This window comes from Molothrus ater, chromosome 4 (genome assembly GCF_012460135.2).
Source record: "Molothrus ater isolate BHLD 08-10-18 breed brown headed cowbird chromosome 4, BPBGC_Mater_1.1, whole genome shotgun sequence".
NCBI classification, from domain to species: Eukaryota; Metazoa; Chordata; class Aves; order Passeriformes; family Icteridae; genus Molothrus; species Molothrus ater.
The window spans coordinates 72,843,929-72,855,243 of NC_050481.2; the positions used below are offsets into that span (position 1 = coordinate 72,843,929).

Sequence of the window (11,315 nt, forward strand, 5' to 3'; positions counted from 1 at the left end):
GGGAATCCTGGGGGTAATCCCATGGGGGGGGCTCTGACGTCACACAGGGACACAGGTGACAAAGCCAGCGGGGATGTCCCCAAGGTGCCACCCGCCGTGCCCAGCGACACCGCGGGGGAAGCGCCACCAGCGCGCGGCCGCCCTTCGGCGCGCCGAGGAGCCGCGGTGAGGCCGCTATGTCGCGATATGTCAGCGCGGTCGCCGGCCCCGGAGCGCAGCGCGACAGCCACGGGGGCCGCGCCGCGTCCACAGGGGGGCGCCCAGCGCCGCGCCGCCGATTTTTATGCAAAAATGGCGGCGGTATCAACCAATGGGAGTGCGTGATAAGCGGGGACAAGAAGATGATTGGTTAAAGCTATGATCGGCGGGAATTGTAGCGAATAGAAAGGCGCGGAGGGTGGAGCCGAAGATAATCCGGAAGTACTCGATGCGTGGCAAACAGAGGGGTGAGGCGGAGCCGGATGATTGACGGGAGGTGCAGCCAATTGGAGGCGTAACGGAGTGGAGAGGCGGGGTCGGAGGATGGGCGGGGCTGAAGGCGCAGCGGGGAACCGCGGGGGGACAATTGAGGGGGGAATTCGGGGACACGGCCCGGCCAGGGGGGGACATGGCTGGGGGACGGGGCAAAGAGGAGGTGACAGCTGAGAGCTCCACACCCAGGTGCAGGTGGGGCCGATTTTTCCTGCTGGGGGGGGTCCCATTCACCGCCATAACGACCAGCCCCTGATCTGGGGGTGTCACTGTCACCTCCTGCGGCTGTGCCTGTGTCTAAATCCCATCCATGGTGTCCATATCCCATCCCTGTGTCTAAATCCCATCCCTGTGTCCATATCCCATCCATGGTGTCCATATCCCATCCATGGTGTCCATATCCCATTCCCAGTGTCCCTATCTCATTCCCAATGTCCATATCCCATCCTAATGTCCATATCCCATCCCAGTGTCCATATCCCATCCCAATATTTATATCCTACCCCAGTGTCCATTTCCTATTCCCAGTGTCCATATCCCATCCACACTGTCCATATCCCATCCCTGGTGTCCATATCCCACCCCGATGTCCATATCTAATCCCAAAGTCCATATCCCATCCCAATGTTCATATCCCACCCCCATTTCCATGGCAATAGGGTGCACCCTGCAAGCCCTGCTCCTGTTGCCATGGCACCACGATGCTCCCTGAAGCCCCGCCCCCATTGTCATGGCAGCAGAAATGCTCCCCTGAAGCCCCACCCCCCGTTGCCATGGCAACAGGACTCTCCCATGAAGCCCTGCCCCCGTTGTCATAGCAGCAGCGACGCCAGTAAGCCCCGCCCACTTCCCCATGGCAATGGGATGCTCCCATTATGCCCCCCCCCATTGCCATGGCACCGCGACTCTTCCTTCAAGCTCCACCCCCGTTACCATAGCAGCAGAAATGCTCCCATTAAACCCCGCCCCTGTTGCCGTGGCAACCGCGACGCTCCCATTGAGCCCTGCCCTCGTTGCCACGGCAGCAGAGCCGCTTCATTAAAGCCACGCCCCCGTTTCCATGGCAATTGGACGCTCCACGCAGGCCCCGCCCCCGTTGCCATGGCACCGCGACGCTCTGTTCAGGCCCCGACCCCGTTGCCATGGCACCGCGACGCTCTGCTCAGGCCCCGCCCCCGTTGCCATGGCGCCGCGACGCTCTGCTCAGGCCCCGCCCCTGTTGCCATGGCAGCGGGGACGCTGAGGCCGGGCCCTGATGGCGGCCGAGGGGCCGGAGGCGGGCCCGGAGGCGTCGCTGGTGTCCCTGTACCGCTGGCTGGACACGGTGCCACTGTCGCGGCCGCGCAGGAACATCGCCCGCGACTTCAGCGACGGCGGTTGGCCCTGCGGGGACACGGCGGGGTGGCCGGGGCGGGCTGTCCCTCTGTCCCTGTGGTGCCACCCGCAGCGTGTCCCCGCTGTCCCCGCAGTGCTGGCGGCCGAGGTGGTGAAGTTCTTCTTCCCCTCCCTGGTGGAGCTGCACAGCTTTGTCCCCACCAGCTCCACGGCGCAGAAAGTCGCCAACTGGGGCCACCTTAACAGGTAGGGACAGGCGCCACCAGCTCCGTGTGACCCCCCCCCCCCACCCCCCGTCCGGGGCGTCCCCAGATTGTCCCCACCTGTCCTGCGGGCGGTGTCGCCCTGCTCGTCACATCCCGACAGCTCCGTGTGGCCACAGAGCCACCGTGGCGTGCAGCGGGTGGGGACTGGTGTCCCCTTGTGTCCCCCTGTGCCTCTGTGGGTCCCTCTGTGTCCCTCTGTGACTCTGTGTCCTCTGTGTCCCCCGGTGTTCCCTGTGTCCCTCTCTCTCCCTTTCTGTCCCTCTGTGTCCCATCTCCCTCTCTGTCCGCTTGTGTCTCTCTGTCCCTCTGTGTCCCCCCTCTGTCCCCCTCTGTCCCTCTCCGTCCCTCTGCCCCTCTGTCCCCTTGTATCCCTCTGTGTCCCTCTGTCACCTCCTTGGCTGTTCCATGGATCCCAAATTCCAGGAAGGTGCTGAGCAAGCTGAACCTGCGGCTGCCCGAGGAGATGATCCAGGCGCTGGTGCGGAGCCAGCCGGGAACGGCCGAGCAGCTCCTGCAGCTCCTGCGGGACAAAATCCTGCAGAGGCAGAGGAACAGCAAGGGAGGGGCTGGGAAGGTGAGGAAATCCCAAAAACGGGGAGGAAATCCCGAAAATGGGGAGGAAATCCCAAAAATAGGGTACTCCCGGAATGGGGATTTCGGGAAAGGTTGGATATTGGAGTTTGGGAAAAGATGGGATAGGGGAAGGTGGGAATGAAGGGGATTTAGGGTTGTTCCCAACAGAAATCGTTCCTGGATTCGGCTCTGGAGCCAGGCTGGGAGAGCTGGGAATGTTCCCCTGGAGAAGGGAAAATTCCAGGGAATCCTCAGAGTCCCTGCAGGGGCTCCAGGAGAGCTGGAGAGGGGCTGGGGACAAGGCCTGCAGGGACAGGAGCCAGGGAATGGCTCCCACTGGGAAAGGGGAGATGGGGCTGGGATCTTGGCAAGGAATTCCTGGCTGGGCTGGAATTCCCAGATTTGCTGTGGCTGCTCCTGAAAGTCCCAGGCCAGGTTGGTGTCACCTGGGCTGGTGGCAGGGGTGTCCCAGGTGTGTCCCAGGTGTCCCAGGGGTTTTCCTGCCTCTCCTCAGCCCCCAGCGGAGTCGGCAGCGTTGGACGAAGGCAGGTACCTGGACACAGGTAAGGGATGGGGGATAAAGGATCCCAAAATTCCTCACTGGGACTTTTTGGGGACCCTGAGAGGCGACAGCGCTGTGGGGCAGCTTACTCCATCCATCCATCCATCCATCCATCCATCCATCCATCCATCCATCCATCCATCCATCCATCATCCATCCATCCATCCATCCATCATCCGTCCATCATCCATCCATCATCCATCCATCCATCCATCCCTCCATCATCCGTCCATCCATCCATCATCCATCCATCCATCATCCATCCATCCCTCCATCCATCCATCCATCCATCCATCCATCCATCATCCATCCATCCATCATCCATCCATCCATCCATCATCCATCCATCCATCCATCCATCCATCCATCCATCCATCCATCCATCATCCATCCATCCATCCATCCATCATCCATCCATCATCCATCCATCATCCATCATCCATCCATCCATCCATCCATCCATCCATCCATCCATCCATCCATCCATCCATCATCCATCCATCATCCATCATCCGTCCATCCATCCATCCATCCATCCATCCATCCATCCATCCATCCATCCGTCCGTCCATCCATCCCTCCATCCATCCATCCCTCCATCCATCATCCATCCATCATCCATCCATCCATCCATCCATCCATCCATCCATCCATCCATCCATCCATCATCCATCCATCCATCCATCATCCATCCATCATCCATCCATCCATCCATCCATCCATCCATCCATCCATCATCCATCCATCCATCCATCCATCCATCCATCCATCCATCCATCATCCATCCATCCATCCATCCATCCATCCCTCCATCCATCCATCCCTCCATCCATCATCCATCCATCATCCATCCATCCATCCCTCCATCCATCATCCATCCCTCCATCCATCCATCCATCCATCCATCCATCCATCCATCCATCCATCATCCATCCATCATCCATCATCCATCCATCATCCGTCCATCCATCCATCCATCCATCCATCCATCCATCCATCCATCCATCCGTCCATCCATCCATCCATCCATCATCCATCCATCCATCCATCCATCCATCCATCCATCCATCATCCATCCATCCATCCATCCATCCATCCATCCATCCATCCATCCATCCATCCATCATCCATCCATCATCCATCCATCCATCATCCATCCATCCATCCATCCATCCATCCATCCATCCATCCATCCATCCATCCATCCATCCATCATCCATCATCCATCCATCCATCATCCATCCATCATCCATCTCTCTGTCCGTCCGTCTGTCCATCCATCCCTGTGGGTTTTCCAGGCCAGCCCAGGCTCCAGAGTGATTTGGGAAGGGGCTGCAGCCAGGACAGCACTGCCAGGTGAGGGCTGGGCAGGGGATGGGGCCCTTTTGGGGTCAGGGGGTGTTTATGGGTTCACTGTGGGGTCCTTGTGGGGTTCTGGGTGTCACTGAGGGGACTCAGGGGGTCCCTGTGGTGGTTTGGGGGCTCTATGGGGTCTGGGGCATCACTGTGAGGGTTTGGGATCACTGTGGGTTTTAGGGTCCCTGTGGGGTCAGGGGCTCAGTGTGAGGGTTTTGGGTTAGGGTCACTGTGGGGTTGGGGGGATCCCTGGGGTGGTTTGGGGTCACTGCTATGTTTGAGGTGTCCCCATGAGGGTCAGGGGGTCCCCATATGGCTCTTGGGGTCCTTGTGTGGGTCAGGGACTCACTGTGGGGTTTGGGTCACTGTGAGGGTTTGGGGGGTCCCCACAGGGGTTTGGGGACACTGCGAGGTTTTGGGGGGGTCCCTGTGAGCTTTGGGGTCACTGCAGTGTTTGGGGTGTCCCCATATGGTTCTTGGGGTCCTTGTATGGGTCAGGGTCTCACTGTGGGGTTTGGGGTCACTGTGAGGGTTTGGGGTCACTGTGGGGTTTGGGGTCACTGTGGGGTTTGGGGGTCACCGTGGTGTCCCTGGGTGTCCCTGGGTGTCCCCATGAGAGATGAGGACATTCCCATGGGATCGGGGCACAGGATCTGGGCACCTCCCCTCTGGGAGGGCTCAGCGCTGTCCCCCCGGCCGTGTCCCCGCCGCGCCAGGGCGGTGACAGTGGCGGTGCCCGCGCCGCCCGGGGCTGGCCCTGGGGACATGCGACAGCAGCTGGCGGAGCGCGAGCAGGCGCTGCAGCTGGCGCGGGACACGATCCAGGTGAGCCCATCCCAAATCCCAGTCCCGGGCTCCGGAGAGGTCCCGGATGTGCGGGGACATCCCGGGGGGACACGCGCGACACTGACCTGTCCCCCGCCCTTCTTCCCGCCTTTTCCGTGTCCCCCCATTCCCAGCTTTCCCCTGTCCCTTCTTCCCCAAAATTTTTATCTCTGTCCCCCTTTCCCGCCTTTTCCATGTCCCCTATTCCCGGCTTTTCCCGGCTTTTCCCTGTCCCCCTATCCTGGCTTTTCCCGGCTTTTCCCGGCTTTCCCCCGTCCCCCTATCCTGGCTTTTCCCTGTTCCCCCTTTTCCAGCTTTCCCTTGTCCCTTCTTCCCTAAAATTTTCTCTGTCCCCCTTTCCTGGCTTTTCCCTGCCCTTATTCCCGGCTTTTCCCTGTCCCCTTTTCCCACCTTTTCTCTGTCCCCTATTCCCAGCTTTTCCCAGCTTTTCCCGGCTTTTCCCAATCCTCCCTTCTCGGCTTTTCCCTGAACCTTCTTCCCAAAAATTTTCTCTGTCCCCCTTTCCAGGCTTTTCCCTTTCCAGGCTTTTCCCGGCTTTTCTCGGTCTTTCCCTGTCCCCTTTTCCCCGCTTTTCCCTGTCCCTTCTTCCCTAAACTTTTCCGTGTCCCTCCTTCCCGGCGTTTCCCTGTCCCCCTTTCCGCCTTTTCCGTGTCCCCTATTCCTGGCTTTTCCCGGTTTTTCCCAGTCTTTCCCTGTCCCCTTTCCCGGTTTTTCCCTGTCCCTTCTTCCCAAAAAATTTCCCTGTCCCCCTTTTCCAGCTTTCTCCGGTTCCTCCTTCCCAAAAAATTTCCCCGTCCCCCCTTCCCGGCTTTCTCCGGTTCCTCCTTCCCTAAAATTTTCCCCGTCCCTCCTTCCCAGCTTTTCCCGTTTTTTCCCTGTCCCCCTTTCCTGGCTTTTCCCTGTCTCCTATTCCTGGCTTTTCCTGGCTTTTTCCTGACCCTTCTTTCCTAAAATTTTCTGTGTCTCCTTTCCTGGCTTTTCCCGGTTCCTCCCCTAAATTTCTCCCTGTCCTTCCTTCCCGGCTTTTCCCGGTTTTTCCCGGTTTCTCCTGATTGTTCCCTGTCCCTTCCCTAAAATTTTCCCTGTCCCACCTTCCCGGCGTTTCCCTGTCCCCCTTTCCCGGTTTTTCCGTGTCCCCTATCCTGGCTTTTCCCGGTCCCTTCTTCACTAAAATTTTCCCCATCCTCCTTCCCAGCTTTCCCTATCTTTTCCCGAATTTTCCTGGTTTTTCCCTGTCCTCCCTTTCGTGGTTTTTCCCGGTTTTTCCCGGTTTTTCCTGATCCCCCCATCCCGCTTTTTCCCCTCCCTCAAATTTCCCCTCAAATCCGGCTTTTCCCCCGGCACAGATGTAAATTTCGGCAAAGGCCGGAATTCTGAGGGATATCCGGGAATGGGAACAGCGGGATATTCTGGAATTCCCGTTTTATTTTTTATGGGAAAGGGATCAGAACCCCAAATCCATCTCTTTCCCTCAGTGGGGAAAAAACCCCAAAATTCGTCTGAGAAAAAAACCCCAAAATTCCTCTGGGAAAAAACCCAAAATTCGTCTGGGAAACAAAAAAAAAAACCAAAAATTCCCTGTTACGGGAAGACCCCTTGGAATTGGTTTGGGATTTGGGGATTTGGGATTTTGGGGGTTTGGGGATTTGGGATTCCCGCAGATCCTGCAGGCCAAGGTAGAGCGGAAATCCCAAATCCATCTCTTCTCCTCAGTGGGAAAAACCCCAAAATTCCTCTGGGAAAAAACCCAAAAAAATTCCCTGCTCTGGGAAGACCCCTTGGAATGGGTTTGGGATTTGGGGATTTTGAGGTTTTGGGATTTTGGGATTTTGGGGATTTGGGATTCCCGCAGATCCTGCAGGCCAAGGTGGGGCGGCTGGAGCAGCTCCTGCTCCTCAAGAATCTCCGCATCGACGACCTGAGCCAGCGGCTGCAGCAGCTGCAGGGACAGCGCCGCTGACCCGCGACAGCGACACCGCGGGGACAGCGCGGGGACAGCGCGGGGACAGCGCGGGGACAGCGCGGGGACAGCCCGGGGACAGCGCAGTGGCTCCCGGTGGCTCCCGGTGGCTCCCGGTGGCTCCCGGCGGATTTGGGGATTAAAGAGTTGGATCCTGGAGGGGTCAGAGTGGCCGTGAGGGGACACTGGGGACATGGGGGGGACAATGGGGACACTGGGGGTGCTGTAGGGACAACAGGGAGGGAATAGCAGGGGGGACACTGTGGGGACAGCAGTGGGGAAACTATGGGGACACGGGGACACTGAGGACACTGTGGGGACATTGAGGACATTGTGGGGACACTGGGGACACTGTGGGGACTGCAGGGAGGGGACAGTGGTGGGGTCACTGTGGGGACACTGGGGGGACACTGTGGGGAGGGGACAGCTCTGGGGACACTATAGGGACACTGGGGGGACAGCAGTGTGGACACTGTGGGGACACTGGGGACATTGTGGGGACACTGTGGGGACACTGGGGACACTGTGGGGACAGGGGGGACATGTAGAGACACGGGGAACATGTGGGGACACTGTGGACAGTGGAGAGGGGACAGCACTGGGGACACTGTGGGGACACTAGGGACATTGTGGGGACACTGTGGGAACAGCGGTGGGGACACTGTGGGGACACTAGGGACATTGGGGACATGGGGACACTGGGGACACTGGGGGGACACTGCAGGGACAAGGGGGACACTGAGGACATGGGGGACAGTGGGGTGACCCTGGGGAGGGGACAGCAGGGGGGACACTGTGGAGACAGCAGTGGGGACATTGTGGGAACAGCAGTGGGGACACTGGGGACACTGTTTGGGACATGAGGGGACACTGAGGGGACACTGGGGACACTGGGGGGACAATGGGGAGGGGACAGTTCTGGGGACACTGCTGGGACAGTGGTGGGGACACTATAGGGACACTGGGGACTTGGGGGGACACTGGGGACATTGGGGACACTGTGGGGAGGGGACAGTGATGGGGACATTGTGGAGACACTGTGGGGACACTGGGGACACTGTGGGGATAGCAGTGGGGACACTGTGGGGACACTAGGGACTTGTGGGGATGCTGGGGAGACAGCGGGGAGGGGACAGGGCTGGGGACACTGTGGGGACGCCAGGGACATGCAGGGACACTGGGGACACTATGGGGACAGCAGGGGAAGTGGTGGCAGTGTGGGGACACTGTGGAGAGGGGACAGCAGAGGGGGGATGGCAGTGCGGGAGGGGGACAGTGTGGGGACAGCAGGGTGGAGGTGGCAGTGTGGGGACACAGTGGTGACACTGTGGGGGACATTGGCATGAAGACATCAGGACAGGGACACCAAAGTGGGGGCACTGTGGGGACAGCAGGAAGGGGACAGCGGGGTGGGGACACGGTGGGGACATCAAGGGAGGGACAACAGCGTGGGGACACCATGGAGACAGCAGAGTGGGGACATTGGTGTGGGGACACTGTGGGGACACTGTGGGGACATGAGCATGGGGACAGCAAAGTGGGGACAGCAGTGTGGGAGGGGGGACATCTGTGTGGGGACATCGGGGTGGGGACACTGTGGGGACACCAGAGAGGGGACAGCAGGGTGGGGACACCATAGGGACAGTAGGGTGGGGATGGCCGTGTGGGGACACTGTGGGGACATCACCATGGGGACATCAGGGTGGGGACACTATAGGGACACCGTGGGGACATCACAGTGGGAAGGGGGGGACATCGGCGGGGACAGCAGCATGGGGATGGCAGAGTGGGGACAGCATGGGGACACCATGGGGACACCCTGGGGACACTATGGGGACATTCTGGAGACACCGTGGGGACACCATGGGGACACTATGGGGACACCCTGGGGATGCCATGGGGACATTCTGGTGACACTGTGGGGATTCCCTGGGGACACCCTGGGGACATGAGGCCGCTGCTCCCGCCCGGTGGCCGCCGGGATTTAATCCCTTCCCAAATCCCGTTGTTTTTGTAAAGCCGGAGCAAATCCGCGCCCGGTGACAGCGACATCCCCCGTGTGTCCCCTCCCTCCCCTCACCTCACCAGGTGACATCCCCAGCCACGGGGACACACCCAGAGGTGGCTCTGGGGACCGTCCCCGTGCCAGAGTGGCTTTTTTAGGGAAAACCTGGAATTTCCGTCCGGTGTGGGAACGGGGGGACAAGGTGGGCCCTGGGGACAAAGCGGGCCTGGTGTCCCCTCCCTTGGGGACAAGCCAGGTGTGATGTCATCGTGCCGCTGACAAGGACACGGCCGGGGCTCCGGGGATGGCTGGGAATGTGGATCCCAGATTTCTGGGAATGTGGATGCCGGGTTTTTAAGCGTTCCAGCAGCTGGAGCAGCCCCCCAGGGGTGACACTGTCCCCTCTGTCCCTCACGTGTCCCCTGACCCCGCTGTCCCGCCGGCATTCCCAGGGGACAATCGTGGCACTCTCCGGATGGGAACTGGCACCGTTCCCTGTCCCCTGTCCCCGCGGGAAGGACACGGAGCTCGGGATGGGGACAGGAGGGACAGGGCTGGATGTCCCCAGGAGGGGCGGGAAGCGCCAAGCGGGGGGGAGTGGGGGTGGGATTGGGATGGGATTGGGGTGAGATGGGATTGGGATGGGGATGGGGATTGGGATTGGGATTGGGATTGGGATTGGGACTGGGACTGGGGTTGGGGTGGGATTGGGATTGGGATTGGGATTGGGGTTGGGGTTGGGATTCAGGTGGGATGGGATTGGGGTTGGGATTGGGATGGCATTGGGTGGGGTGGGATTGGGATTGGGGTGGGGATGGGGTGCGATGGGATTGGGATAATTGGGATGGACGGACGGTGGATGGATGGATGGATGGATGGATGGATGGATGGATGGATGGATGGATGGATGGATGGATGGATGGATGGATGGATGGATGGATGGGTGATGGATGGATGGATGGATGGATGGATGGATGGATGGATGGATGGATGGATGATGGATGGATGGATGGACGGATGGAACAGAATTGGGATGGGAGGAATTGGGATGATTTGGGATGAGGTGGAATTGGGATGAAATGGGGTGGGATAAAATGAGATGGGGAGGAAATGCAATGGGATGGAATGGATGGGATGGGATGGGATGGGATGGGATGGGATGGGATGGGATGGGATGGAGCTGAGATAGAGTAGAAGGGATGGGATCAGATTGGGGTAAAATAGGATGAGATAGATTGAATAGGGTTGGGATGGGAAGGAATTGGGATCAAATGGGATGAGATGGATGGGATGGAGATGAGATGAGATAGGATCAGATGGGATGGGAAGAAATTAAATAGGGAGGAAATTGAATGTGATGGGACAGAACTGAAATGGGATGGGAAGGAATTGGGGTGCAGTGGGATGGGACAGGAAGGAACTGGGATAATTTGGGTTTAGATGGATCTAACGGAATTGGGATGAGATGGGATTAAATAGGAAGGAGATGGGATGGGGTGGGATGAGAGGGCAGGGAAGGGAAGGGAAGGGAAGGGAAGGGAAGGGAAGGGAAGGGAAGGGAAGGGAAGGGAAGGGAAGGGAAGGGAAGGAAAGGAAAGGAAAGGAAAGGAAAGGAAAGGAAAGGAAAGGAAAGGAAAGGAAAGGAAAGGAAAGGAAAGGAAAGGAAAGGAAAGGAAAGGCCCCTCCCCCACCCCTCCCCGTTCCCATGGCAACGCCCCCGCTCCTCCCCTCCGCCCACAAGGGGGCGCCCCGCGGCGCGCGCGCCCTTCCTCATTGGCTGCCCCGCCCTTTATCCCCGCCCCTAACTCCGCCCCTTAGCAACAATCCCGCCCCTTGGCAACGCCCGTTAAGTACCGCCAGGGGCGTGGCCTGGAGGCGCGACCGGCGTGCGCGCCCACCAATGGGAGAGCGAGGTGGGGGCGCGCCGGCCAATAGGAGCGA

General features: G+C 59.3%; 1 protein-coding gene across 1 annotated transcript; it reads left to right on the top strand.

The window, feature by feature from the left end:
• The first annotated feature begins 720 nt into the window (after nucleotides 1-720).
• SPEF1 (sperm flagellar 1) lies at nucleotides 721-7,526 on the top strand. Its single transcript, XM_036381517.2, has 7 exons — nucleotides 721-1,847; nucleotides 1,941-2,052; nucleotides 2,496-2,646; nucleotides 3,160-3,208; nucleotides 4,506-4,563; nucleotides 5,280-5,388; nucleotides 7,262-7,526. Exons 1-7 carry the CDS (start codon nucleotides 1,727-1,729, stop codon nucleotides 7,367-7,369), a joined length of 708 nt encoding a protein of 235 aa, XP_036237410.1. The 5' UTR covers nucleotides 721-1,726; the 3' UTR covers nucleotides 7,370-7,526.
• The last annotated feature ends 3,789 nt before the right edge of the window (nucleotides 7,527-11,315 follow it).

What these genes read in the sequence shown, in the direction of transcription:
- SPEF1 (XM_036381517.2), top strand. Translation starts at nt 1,727, where the DNA reads ATGGCGGCCGAGGGGCCGGAGGCGGGCCCGGAGGCGTCGCTGGTGTCC. An exon ending in CCGCGACTTCAGCGACGGCG is followed by an intron (nt 1,848 to 1,940) that starts GTTGGCCCTGCG and finishes CTGTCCCCGCAG; the next exon opens with TGCTGGCGGCCGAGGTGGTG. An exon ending in AGGCAGGTACCTGGACACAG is followed by an intron (nt 3,209 to 4,505) that starts GTAAGGGATGGG and finishes TGGGTTTTCCAG; the next exon opens with GCCAGCCCAGGCTCCAGAGT.